This window comes from Stegodyphus dumicola, chromosome 3 (assembly GCF_044657685.1).
Source record: "Stegodyphus dumicola isolate Sdum_Otavi_A_Nest chromosome 3, ASM4465768v1".
In the NCBI taxonomy this organism is placed as follows: Eukaryota; Metazoa; Arthropoda; class Arachnida; order Araneae; family Eresidae; genus Stegodyphus; species Stegodyphus dumicola.
In genome coordinates, this window is record NC_140770.1 from 94387732 (window position 1) to 94401129 (window position 13398).

The window sequence follows — 13398 nt, forward strand, 5'->3', positions numbered from 1 at the left end:
AAATAATTCATTTTTCTGCATTTCATATTTACAAATTTTTCTATAATTTCTTTTACATTTATCTCTTAACAGATTTTATTTACAGTGGCAATTAGAGCTAGATTTATGAGTCTTTCCTTTGATATACTTGACCGTAAATATGTTTTCATCAATTTTAATTTGAAGAATGGCCTTTTGCTACTAGAAACACTAACAGAAATGCTAAGTAGTATTCTCAATATGATCTTCAAGTTCGGGAAGCGTAAATTCTTTGACACCATTGAGTTCAGAGTATTGACTGTAAAAATGTCATTCGAAGCTACTCGTTTCCTCATAAAGGTCTTATATGCATTAATATCTTTATTGTCATCCCACTGTAACAATTTTTCTAATTTACTGCATTTTATTTTCAAATTCGCATTATTGATTTCTGATAAATTTCCCAGGAAACTAAAATTATCAGTGGTTTTTCATTGCAAGAAATCTTTCATTTAATGATATCCAAGCAATATCCAAAATTCTAAAAAAGACATTTATCCTAAACTTCTCTTCTGGAGACTGAGGGGATTCGTCAGCATGTTCGAAGTGACATTTCTTTTTCCTTCGTTGGACTTCTTCAACAGTTTTAAACTGTGGCTCACCATCCGCTTCTTCACTAAGTTCTTTGGCTTTCTCAAGAATGCTTTTGTAATTGATGTCACTTCTATATTCTTCAATGAATATTTTCAAGTTAATTATTGCCTTTAAGTCTAGTGTAACACTCAAACCCTTTTCTTGCAGTTTTTTGAAGGATTAATTCTGTTAAGCAAATCATGCCAAAATATCAAGGAACAAATAAATTTATAACCCTTGGTTTCGGCACATAGACTTTGTTCGTCATGTTGACATCATGCTGTAATTAAACAGCCCCCCTCCAGACTGAAATTTTTCTGTAATAATGTGTATAAGGTAAGAAATATAAAAATACACAAATATGAATTATTATTCTTGGCTATGTGCATTTTCATCAGAAGTTAGGATTTCAAAATATGGTTAATCATTTATCATCTAAAATCATTTGAGCAATCATACTATCTTCTTTTGCTGTGTATCACTTATATCCAACATTCTGTTTGTAGTTTGCTTATTCACTTTCATAACCTTCACAAAATATATTTAAAAATGCCAAAACACAAATCTTTGCATCATTTAAAACATTTTTGTAATGATAGCACAGGGTGGTCATAAAAAAAGCTAACAGCCTATCTGCTGAAGCATTTAAAATGAAATTTCAGCTATAATTATTTGAAGGTATGTGCTTGAGATTAGGGTGATTTAAAGTAATACAAGTCTCAAAGTTATGGTTACAGGGAAAAGAATTTGAAATTTTCGAGTGGTAACACTCACTTTTTTCCTGTGCTAGTTGATCAGCTCACTAAAAAACCATAAATGGCATTGATATGATACGCATTAACAAAAATTGCAGGTGTAAATCCTTTGCAAAGAAGAGTATTGTAAAGAACAAATAACAATACAAGAGAGGCAAGGATAAAAACTTCTATTGGAATTACAAATTTTCAGCATGCCCACCTTCAGAAACACTAGGCAATAATGCTTTGCATGCAGGAGATTGTTGACAATAATAACGAATTTAACATCACAGGAAGAATGTGTATAACTTCATGTTCTATGGCATCTTTCAGTTCTGACAAATCTCATGGATTTGATGTGTATGCGTTAGATTTGAGCACCACAGAACTAGAAATACATCACAGTGAGGTCGGAGGATTGCGGTAGCCACGAAACTGCAGTTATGGGAAATGACTTTACCTTGAAACGTTGTACATGTTGAAAACTTGTATTGTCATTGGTCCTTTACAATGCTCTTCTTTTTACAAATGCTTTACAAGTGCAGTTTTCATCGTAAGTGTATAATTCCAACACCATTTATGGTTTTTAAATTCCCAGATCGATTTGAACGGCGAAGTTTCAAAATTTTTTCTCTGTAACCATCAGTATGAGAGTATTGCTTTAAATCATCACAATCTCAAACACATACCTTCAAATATTCATTTCGATTGGTTGAGCAGATAGGCCGCAAGAGGTTCAAATATTGGGGAATTTTTTAATGACCACCCTGTATATGTCTGTGACCAACAGTTACAAAAATAAAGGATGGTTTAGGACTTTTGTAGACACTGTATATATACATATATATATATACAGCGAAAATTGTTTAACACGAAACTGAGGGGACTGAAATATTTTCGTGTTAAAGAATATTGTAAAAGGAAAAAAAAAAAAAAAAAAAAACATATATTAAACAAAATTAAGTTTATTAGAGTACATTTTATTTACATAGCTGTGTATATATGTATTTAAAAGAAATCAATGAAACGAAAATATCCACAAGAACTTAATTTAATACAAAATTTTAAAGTTTTCTGAAAAACAAAACATTTATCGAGTTTTTGGAAAATAATCTGATATTTTTCTTTGCACTGTTTTTTTTTAGCATCAAATTGTTCGATGTCGTCCATTTTGTTATTCATTTCACCACTAGAATGTGCTTTTAAATAACTTCGCATACTTTTCATGATGTTCCTCATTTCGGAGGACGTGGGAACAGGAGCTGCAGTATTCATTTCATTTTCGTATCGGAATCTGCATCAATGATATCTTTTGAGCTTTAAACAAAGTCCAAAATGTTTTTATCTGCCATAATCGGGGCTGTACACACATTATCATCATTTACTGTGGCGAATTCTTCCAATGATACAGTAGGACAGTCCAATAATACAGAAACTATCTTAAACATTTCATTAAATGTCGACTCAGTTTCAGTATCCTCCTTCTCCATTTCTTTTGGTGCGAACCAAACTCGCTGATTTTTACACACACTTCGATGTACTCATCACAATTCCAAAGCCAACTGATGAGAGATGTTTTTGTGTGGTGTTTGTGGGGGTGGAGGGTTAAAGTAGCTTAAATAAAAAAAACTGGCTTATGTCACAGGCTATTCCGAGGGTATTGCAAAGCCAAGTTAGCCTCCTTTCTGCAAAACATGTGAAACCACCTCTCTTTCATTTCACAGCCGTCTTAGCTATTTGAAATCTAGACCCTTCGCTAACCTGTATCCTGAAAATACCGAATCGCCAAAATACTTTTCAATCTCCACAGAAAATTCCTCCCCTCCCCTTCCATTAAAGCGGAAAATAGGTGTGAAGATTTCGAATGACATCCTATGTACTTTCTAACAAAGATTCCATTAGCCTTTGACCCCATTCTTTATAAACCTATTCTGAAGGTCAGACCAACAAGCTTTTCTGGCTTTGTTATGATCACGACTGAGATTTTTACTTCTGTTATTTTTATAGGAAGGAATAAATTGATTAAAAATAAATATAATCCTTAAAGTTTTAAACTGCACTTTTATTGCTGTTTAAAGTTTAAAAGCACACTGTACCTAAAAAGAATCAACAACGAATTGTCACAAGCAACCAAAAGATAAGAAACCTCTTAGGACAAGGTGTCTGCAGTAAACTGATACAATGAATTTGAGGAAACTGTGCCTGCTACTGCATACCTTAGGGGAAGGAAAGAAAACAAGATTGCAATCTTAGCCATTTTCAGGCAGTTCTGGTTGTCTCAATGTCGGGCCGTGTGGGGCGGATTGGTTGTGAAAGAGTTAAATTTCGCCTGTATAGCTGGTGTTTTCCATATTTTATTCATTCCCAGAAGGGAAATCTTTTTATGTTAAGGGATTTTCATTTTGTGTTAAAAGAAAAAAAAATGCATGAAAATATGTAGTAGTTTGTCGAGACCATTTATTATTTCATATTAACCGATATTTCGTCTTGAGCATTTTCATGTTAAACATATTTCACTGTGTGTATATATATTGTGTATGTGTGAGTATTATATTATAGACTCACAAACTCATTAGTGGAAAACTTAAGCTTTAACATTCGGATGAAATACGTTTATAACAATTTCCCATTTCTTTCTCAGAGTTCTGCTTGGAGAAGTTCTATTGATGTGAATATTGAGCTACATCAGGTTAAAAGACAAGATGATAAAGATTTCATTGATATTCTGCAGGATGTTAGGAAAGGAAGGTAAAAATAAATCTCCTGTAATTTTCTAAAGTAAATTATGCAAACTTTATTGTTTAGATTACTCCCAATAAACACCCAAAAGGACTTCAGTGAGAAGAATTATTCTGAATCAACATGGAAAGGTATTTTAATAGAATATCAAAAAGTTTTAAAATACCTGCAAAATCATTAAAAATATAGTTTAATTCTTAAATATTTGGTAAATTACCAATCAGATTAGTACATTCTGTACTGTGGATGTGAGAATGCTGGATAAGATAACAAAACAAAGAAAAGAAAAAGAAGAAAGAAAGATAAATTCTAACTTTATATTGAACATCCTTAGTTTATGAATATTGCAAGAATTTGTTTACAAATCAGTTGATGATTTTGCTTTTGTTATAAAGAAATGTGGGTATTTTATATGGTGTAACATTAAAACTTTAATTTTAGAAGAATACAGTATATGATTGTGAATAATTTTTGAGATTGTTACAGTTTTTTACATATACTGAAACTTATACAGATGTAGTAAAGAACTTATTGAAAAGTTAAAGTCTACATCTAAGCGTAGAGTGGATAAAGATGGTATACTGGCCACAAAACTAAGTACACATAAAGAAGATGTGGATATTTTGAACTCATCTCATCTTGAGAAATTACCAGGTAATATATTTAGGTTGCTAAATTTTGTATTATGTTATAAAATCTGAAGGGTATATTCTTAAAGAGTGAAATAAATATCATTCCATTTGCCCCCCCTTTTTTTTCTTTGTTTTGTTTAAAAATTTTTAAAAGAAGAGCAGAAAAATTTTTTTAAGCTTTAAGGTCCATAAAATTAAGCTCAGAGTGCGATTTATTTTCAGTAATTTATTATATGTGTGTGCAAAATAAATTAAAAAATAATGTATTTCATATTCATCCCATGTTCTATTCATAATAAACATATGCGAAAACCAAATAGGAGAAGCAAACTGCAAGAAAAAGGTGGCAAAACATGCCAAAACCAATGATGAGATAAGAAATTTACATCTTTCACTGCATCATTACTAGGGGTTGGTGCAGTGAAAAAAGTAAATAAATCTGCCTGTTTCTGAACCAATAAAGATTCAAATTAAAGTTTTTAAAACCTAAAATAATCTCAGAAAAATTTTAAGTTTTAAACTGAGTTTTTATTGGTTCAGAAACAGATAAAGTTATTTGCTTCTTTCATTGCACCAACCACTTATGAAAATGCAGTGACACATGTTAATTTCTTATTTCATTTTTTGTTTTGATATGTTTGCCTCCTCTTTCTTGAAGTTTGCTCCTGTGCTTCTAGCATTTGGTTTTTGCATATGTTTATTCTGAACAGAATATGGGATTTATTTTTAAAATTTATTTTGCATTATTATCACCACTTGTTGCTGTTTTCAGCATGCAAATGGATTAGATTTTTAACTGCTTTTTGCTTTGCATTTTTTCACGATATATATATATACACCTAAGAGCCATTACATTATGACCATCCTCCATCTATAACAATGGGCTCGCCCAGGAACAAAACCACAACGCGTGCACAGTTGATGTTGGAGTATACAAAGCAGCTATGCATTGTCTATATAATATTTACATTTTTTTATTATATTTATATATTACATTATGCCTATATGATATTTACATTATTTCCATTTCATATTTTCACTTTCATCTTTTCTTTTCCCCCTCATGTTGGTACTTTTTTTTGAATTGGAAGTTGATCTGTCAGCACTATCCTTATCTTCAGGACAGATGTTTTTATTTTATTTGGCTTATAATTCCTTACTAAATGTAGTATTTCATCTCGATGTACTCCGTCTTTGATATGATTTAAATCAAATTCCTCGTCATTATAATTCGCTTCCGATAGTGAAGAAAGTGACACAGAGGTTATTGGAAACGAAAAAGTTTCGATTGACAAATTAGTCGGTATTCCCGACACAGCAATTATAGGACTTGAACAGCGGAACTTTGTAACTGAACAAGAAATTATGTCCGTTTATAGAATTAAAGAGAAAGTTATCACATAAAACGAAGCAATTTAAACAACTTACATTGAAAGAAATGTTTAATAAAGTAAACAAATAAATATTAAGCCTTTTTTTTTTTTGTAAATTTTGATACCCTTTAGATCATAATTGTTCTTTATTTCATAAATTGCAGTTTCATATTTTTAATTTTATAATTTCTGCATGCTATCTTACCAGATTTAAACTGATGATCTATAATCTGGAAAAATCGATAATCTGGAATTGCCGAAGTCCCGACGAGTCCGGATTAACGACTTTTGACTGTATATAACATGTTATGCGCCCAGCAAATTAGGAAAAGTCTTTCATAAAAGCATATAGTAATATTTTGAATCGGCATTTTGGATTAAAATTTATGAACAGTGATTACTTCCGTTTTCTTTTTTCGTCTTTAACAATTACATAATGGTGGCTATGGATTTAAACTGCATCTGCGTCAAAAAGCTGAATGACCAAGATTACTATACTTGGAAATTTAAACTAGAACTCTTGCTGATTAAGGAGAATATATGGGATGTTATTATTACAGAACCTCAATCTTCAGTAACTGCAAAGTGGGTTTCGAAAGACGGAAAAGCTAGAGCAACTATAGGTATACCAATTAGGCTATAAGATAACCAATTAGGACATATTAGAAAGTGTATGTTTGCGAAAGAGGCATGGAATATTCTCAAACAGTACCATGAAAAGTCAACACTGTCCCGAAAGGTTGGGCTTTTGAAAAAGCTGTGTAATTTGCAGTACAGCAATAAAGAACAAATGAGCGATCATCTAATGAAAATGGAAGCTATTGTGGATCAACTCGTAGCGCTAAGTGAGCAAATATCAGAACCTTTATTCATTGCATTTATTTTAAGTAGCTTGCCTGAAAATTATTCTACGTTAATAACAGCTTTAGAAACACAATCAGAAGCAGATTTAACTGTTGAATTAGTTAAAAATAAATTGTTGGAAGAGTATACTCGTCAAAACGAAAATAAAGAACCTGGTACAGGAAGCGAGATCAAAGCTTTGAAGTCATATTCTTCTTTAATGTTTAAGATTCCAGCTGATAAAAATAAAGTATCTTATTGTTTCTTTTGTAAGAAATTTGGGCATTTAAAAGCTGACTGCAGGAAATATGCAAAATGGAAGCATAATCAAAAGCAACAAGTCAACACAATTATGAATTCAAGTGACATTAATGAAGCGAAACAAGTTTCTAATCACCATTGCTTTACTAATGCAAATAATTTACATTGTTACTAGTGTATTGATTCTGGAGCCACCATTCATATGTGCAATGATAAAATTCTGTTCAGCAGTTATGATAGTAATTATGTTCCTGAGTGGATAACATTAGCTAATGAATATACAGTGCTTATACCAAAGTATAAGTATTTGTTCGGCATGTTATTGTGTCTTAATATAGTGCTTAGTCAGGAAAAGGTAATTGCTTGGTAAAATATCAGAATAATCAAAAATGAGGAAATATAGATTACGATTCAAAGATGTGCTTTTTGTTCCCAGCTATCTGGACATTTATTATTCGTAAAGAAGCTGACTGATAATGGATATGATGTGAACTTTAAAGGTGGAGAATGCCATATTGTGAACAATCATAATATAATAACTTTCGGCTACGTCAGAGGAGGTTTGTATGTTCTTAAGGAAAGTCAGCATGCTCTTCGTACAAAACAAGTCTATACGGAATGCATTCATGACTGGCATATAAAATTAGGTCATAGAAATTCAGCTGACATTTTAAGGATGTGCAATGAATCTATGGCTGTATAAGGTCTTTCTCCCTCCTTCCTAGCATGTCTTCATGGTGTAGTGGTTCTGCACGCTGGGCCGGTGTTCCAGAGGTCCGTGGTTCAATTCCCGGCGAAAGCGTTGCTAATATTTCATCTTGCCTGCTTCCAAAAAATTACCTAATGTTTCTAGAGTAGCGCCCGAACTAAAAGGGTGTTGGATGATGATTCTCGCCACCCAGGATTTGGCAATTGGATCCCCTAAATCCCCAATTGCCCTTTAAAAGGGGGGCGCATATAAGGTATTTCTCCCGTCTTCCTAACATGACTTCGTGGTGTAGTGGTTCTGCACATTGGGCCAGTATTCCAGAGGTCCGTGGTTCGATTGCCAGCAAAGGCGTGGCTAAGTTTTCATCTTGCCGAAGATATGAGTATTGATCCCTGTTCTATTGTATTGACATGTGAGGATTGTATAGCCACCAAAGTATGCAGAGTGTTGGAAAATATGACTTATTGTAACCTTTTTTCTGCATCAGCACTCCTCCTTGAAATATTTATTAGGCTTAGTTCTTATTTTAAAGGGATATAGTAGTTACTTATACTTCGTTTTTCACTGCCACTGTTTGTGTTGAGAACGGACTGTTTCAGCCTAATTGAGATGCAAAAACGAAACGTGATGTTACTTCATTTGGAAAGGCGAGTCGTGCCAATAGCTGCTTGGTTGCCATGAGATGACGTCATGCCTACTTCTGGTATAAGTATATCGCATCGCTCTGGCTCATTCCTTCTAGTTCCTGCTTTCTTGGCTCTTGGGTGTGCGGTTTCCAGCCCCTATTGAAAGACGTCTTGTGATGCGTGCAATCTGGAGATAAGTTCCAAGGTTCCAGTCTACAAGATGGTTTTTCCCGAATAAGTTCCTTGGTTCCAGTCTACAAGATGATTTTTCTCGAATAAGTTCCTTGGTTCCAGTCTACAAGTTGACTTTTCTGGAATAAGTTCCTTGGTTCCTGTCTACAAGTTGAGTGACTGCCATGGGCGGCATCCATGTTCTTCATGAAGGCGGCATTTAACATAAGTTAGTGGCGATGTTTTACTGGGCTATGATTCCTCGTGTTCAACTACAGTAAGCGGAGTTAGGCCGGATTTAAGTGCCCTCAAGGACTTCAATTAATTTTTCAGGTGCTTTTTGATCATTAAGCGTGGATCTATTGACAGTGTAGCTAATTTCATTTAAAACCGCATAATTTCTGTTTAGGATACGTTTTTCGCGTATTGAATGCCAGTATTTTGGAGACCAGGTAAAATACTATTTAATATATGAAATTTTGATAATGATGGTTATATTATAATTTTCTAATTTGCTGATATTGTTTAAATTTATTCATTGTGTTTTTATTTTTTTTATATATTGTAAATAAATTGGTTAAGTTTGAAACCTTTTATTGTCTTCAGTGTCTGCACAACACATAACCTCAGGGAGCTTCTATTGCTACTGCTGCTAAATGTTCAATTTTATAAACTTTAAACTTTGCTTTTGTATCATTTTGGTTATAGGCCCAGCCAGCCCCTGTGTTATCTTTAGTGCAGACTTTTGAAGTTTAAAATTAATTTAGGACTTAAGAGACTGGGGGGGGGCGTTTTTTGTTAAAATTCAAATATGGCTACTGTTAATCTTATGCATAATATTGCTAAACTTGAGGCATGTAATTATTTTACATGGTCTAAAGATATGAAGTTTGTTTTAAATGAGAAAAATGCATGGCCTTTTGGTTAAGGGTATTACAAAAGAAATTGTTGCCGACTATCAAAATAGAAGTCATTTGGCGTTATCTTTAATTTATATGAATGTAAGCCCTGAATATAGAAAATTGATAAGTGAAATTGATGACCTGGTAGTTGCATGGAATACGCTTGCCAAATACTTTCAGCCAGATTATCGATCAAGACATATGTCCTTGTTTTCAGAGTTTTTAAATTGTAAAATTAAGCCAAATGAAAGTATTAGTTTCTTTTCTTCTAGATTAAAATGGGTAACTGAACAATTGGATGATATTAATCAGGCTGTAAGAGATGTATACATATGTTTTCAGTTTCTTAGGTTCTTTCCAGATAAATATGATCAAGTAGTTCAGAATGTTTTGAGGTGGCCAAACGAAAAGTTCATATTTAAAAATGTTGAACTTGAAATACTAGCAGAGGAAACACATCTTAATTTAAGAGAGATAGATAGGTAAAATTCCAATAAGACTATAGAAGTTCAAAGTACTCACTGTGAACCCAAATTTAAGCAGATTAAAGTGCTCAAGTGTTATAAGTGTGGCCGTCCAGGTCATATTCAAAAATACTGTAGAATGAAAGGTAATTTTTCCAGATCACCCTCGCCTGCTTCTTCTGTTTCCTCAGCTGTATCTAGTAGTAATAAAACATCTCCTAAGTGTAAGAAGAAACCCAAGTTGTGTAAAGGTAAAAATAATTCCCATGCTCAGTCCCATTTTGTAGCTCAAGCTAATGTTAACAATTTGGAGGAAAATAATGATAGTTGGATTTTTGATACTGCTGCATCTGATCATTTTTGTAAAAATCCTGAATTGTATGATACTTTTTCTCCTGTGAAGAATGAGAATATGCTAGTAGCTATTGATGGGGTAACTTTTCCAATTCATGAGAAGGGTACTGTTAAAATGAAATTTGGGGATTTATTTTGCTTAAGGATGTTTTATACTCACCTGAACTGAGACAAAATTTAATATCTGGACCTAAGGTGGATATCAATGGAGCAAGATTTTATGGTAAAAAATGGGCAAATTAAAGTTACTGATGATGAAAATGAAACTTTGTACAAGGCTAAGTTGATAGGAAATAACTATCATGTATTCCCGAAAATAGTGAAAACGGGGGGCAAATCTGTGAAATTTGAGGCATCCACAGTTCAGCATAACAATAGTAAATTATGGCATGGTTGGTTTGGTCATATAAATTATGGTGCTATTGTCAGGACTAGTAAGAGACATTCAGTTCGAGGTCTTCCTGTGTTAAAGCACTCACCTAATTTGTTTTGTGAACATTGCCAAATCAATAAGCAAAGACGAATCTCCTATAGACCCTTAGAAGGTATTCAAGTAAAGAGGCCACTTGAAAGGGGTTTTTTTCTGATGTATGGGGACCTATTAACATTCCAGGTAGGAATAGTGAACATTATTTCGTTTCCTTTATTGACAAATATTCTCGTTATGTGGTAACGTACCCCATTGTAGAGAAAAGTCAGGTGTTTGAAGTATTTGAAAGGCATATAGCACGTGCTGAAAGATCTGTGAACCTTAAGTTGAAATACTTTAGAACTGACAATGGACGAGAATATGATAATGGACAATTCAGGTCATATTGTAATAAAAATGGTGTAAAGCAGGAATTTACAGACGTAAATACTCCGTAACAAAATGGAGTTTGTGATAGATTCAATCAGACAGCTCTCAACAATGTATGTGCAATTTTATATGATAGTGGAATGAGTCCTGAATTTTGGTCAGATGCAGTGATGTACTTTGCATATTCATTTAATAGAATTTGTCATAAGGGCCAAGATAGAACCCCATTCGAATTGTATACTAAGTGGAAACCATCAGTACGTCACCTTAAGGCATTTGAAACGATTGTCTATGTGGGAATTCCAAAGGCTAAAAGAAATTCTAAGCTTGATCCAAAGGCAACGAAGGGCCGATTGATTGGGTACAGTGTACGAACAAAAGGGTACAAGATTTGGTTGGAAAATGAGCAAAAGGTAGTAGAAACCTTAAATGCTACTTTTAAAGAGTCAATTGGAATGCAGAAAAGTGGCAGTGGAGCTGCACTGGGCACTCTTCCTGATTTGGAATCTGAAGAGAGGATAGAGTTCCAATCTACTGATACTCCAGTTGGCTATTTTCCTGAAATAGAGGAAAGAATTGATACCAGTGTACCCTCTTCTATACCTAGCACTGACACTCAATCTACATTGAGACAAGTAACTTGGCTTCGTGAACCTGTTCCAAGGCCAGACGGCACTCGTACGGATGTGTACTATTTTGAGAGGGGCTCTAATCAAAGACTACGATCACCAAATGATGTAGAAAGGTATTGAACTGAGCATAATATTCAGTATGATCCTACCTTGTTTGATTTCAAGGGAAGCAATACTTATAGTGGTGAAATCGACCCAACTGGCACTCCTTCAACGTCATATACCCAAGATAGCTGACTAGAGGTTTCAATTCCAAACACTTATAACCAGGCAATGAAATCCACAGAAAAGCTTAAATGGATGGAGGCAATGGAAGAGGAAATGGCCAACATGCGAAAGCATAAAGTATGGCATCTTGTTCCACTTCCTAAAGACAAGACTCCACTAGGTTGCAGGTGGATTTTCAACATTAAACATAACGAATTTGGAAACATTGTCCGTTTTAAAGCTTGTTTAGTGGCTCAGGGTTATCGGCAAATTAAATATGATACCCTATGATGAAAGCTACTCGCCTGTAGTTAACTTTTCAGTAATAAGGCTCTTTTTCTCTCTTTTAGTAGCACACCTTGGATGGGCAAATATACAGTGCGACGTAAAAAGTGCCTATCTCTACGCTCCTTTATCAGAGGAAATTTACATGCCCCAACCTCAGGGTTTTGTAGAGCGAGATAAAGAAACTTTTGTGTGTTGTTTAGATAGAGCCTTGTATGGTCTGCATCAGAGTAGGCGATTATGGTACTACGAGTTGGATAGAACACTATGTAACCTAGGGTTTATCAAGTTTGAGTGGTGTAATTGTGTCTATCGTTTTAAAGATTTTGTCATTCTGTTGGTTTATGTTGATGATATTGTTGTGTTTGGAAAAAGTGAAGTTCAGGCTAAAAGGATATTAAAAATCCTGAATTCACATTTTGATTTGAAAATTTTGGGTAAAACAAGAAAGCTTTTGGGTGTGGAATTTGAATATGAGAACAATAGTGTTTTGATTCATCAGCAATTATATATAGAAGACATAGTTGATCGATTCAAGTCTTTTAAAATACAAATTACTTCCCTTCCAATAGTTAAAGGTGTGAAATACTCAAAGTCGCAGTACACAAGAAGAAACGACTGAAATGATGAATTATCCTTATAGAAATGTTTTGGGATGTCTCTCGTTTCTTTGCAATCGTACTCGTCTGGATATAGCATATGCTGTTAATATATTTTCTCAGTTCCAAAGCAATCCTGGTAAGTTTCACTGGGAAGGATTACTTAAACTTTTAGGATACGTTTCCAATACCAGACATTACAAACTTAAACTGGTATGCAAGGAACTGAAGCTCAATATATAGTCAGATTCGGATTTTGCTTCAAGCAGGGATGATATGGTGTCTATTGGTGGACAAATAGCTTTGTTGGGAGAATCACCTGTATCTTGGCATACATTTAAAGAAAGAGGAGTGAGTTTGTCTACTATGGAGGCTGAATTTATCTCCATGACTGAATCAGCAAAGGAACTAGTTTGGTTTAAAAACATTTTGGATGAATGCATTCAGTTTAAAATTGCAAGTAACCATGTTTCA

The 13398-nt window shown here is 33.8% G+C and overlaps 1 protein-coding gene across 2 annotated transcripts in view; it reads left to right on the forward strand.

The window, feature by feature from the left end:
* The window catches only part of Pif1 (Pif1 DNA helicase), a 52640-nt gene that overhangs the window by 18344 nt on the left and 20898 nt on the right, over positions 1-13398 (forward strand). For both annotated transcript variants that reach the window (XM_085813089.1, XM_085813088.1), the window contains exons 4-5: positions 3970-4076; positions 4582-4721. In XM_085813089.1, coding sequence (XP_085669215.1) covers positions 3970-4076; positions 4582-4721 — 247 coding nt within the window. The remainder of the gene's footprint in view (positions 1-3969; positions 4077-4581; positions 4722-13398) is intronic.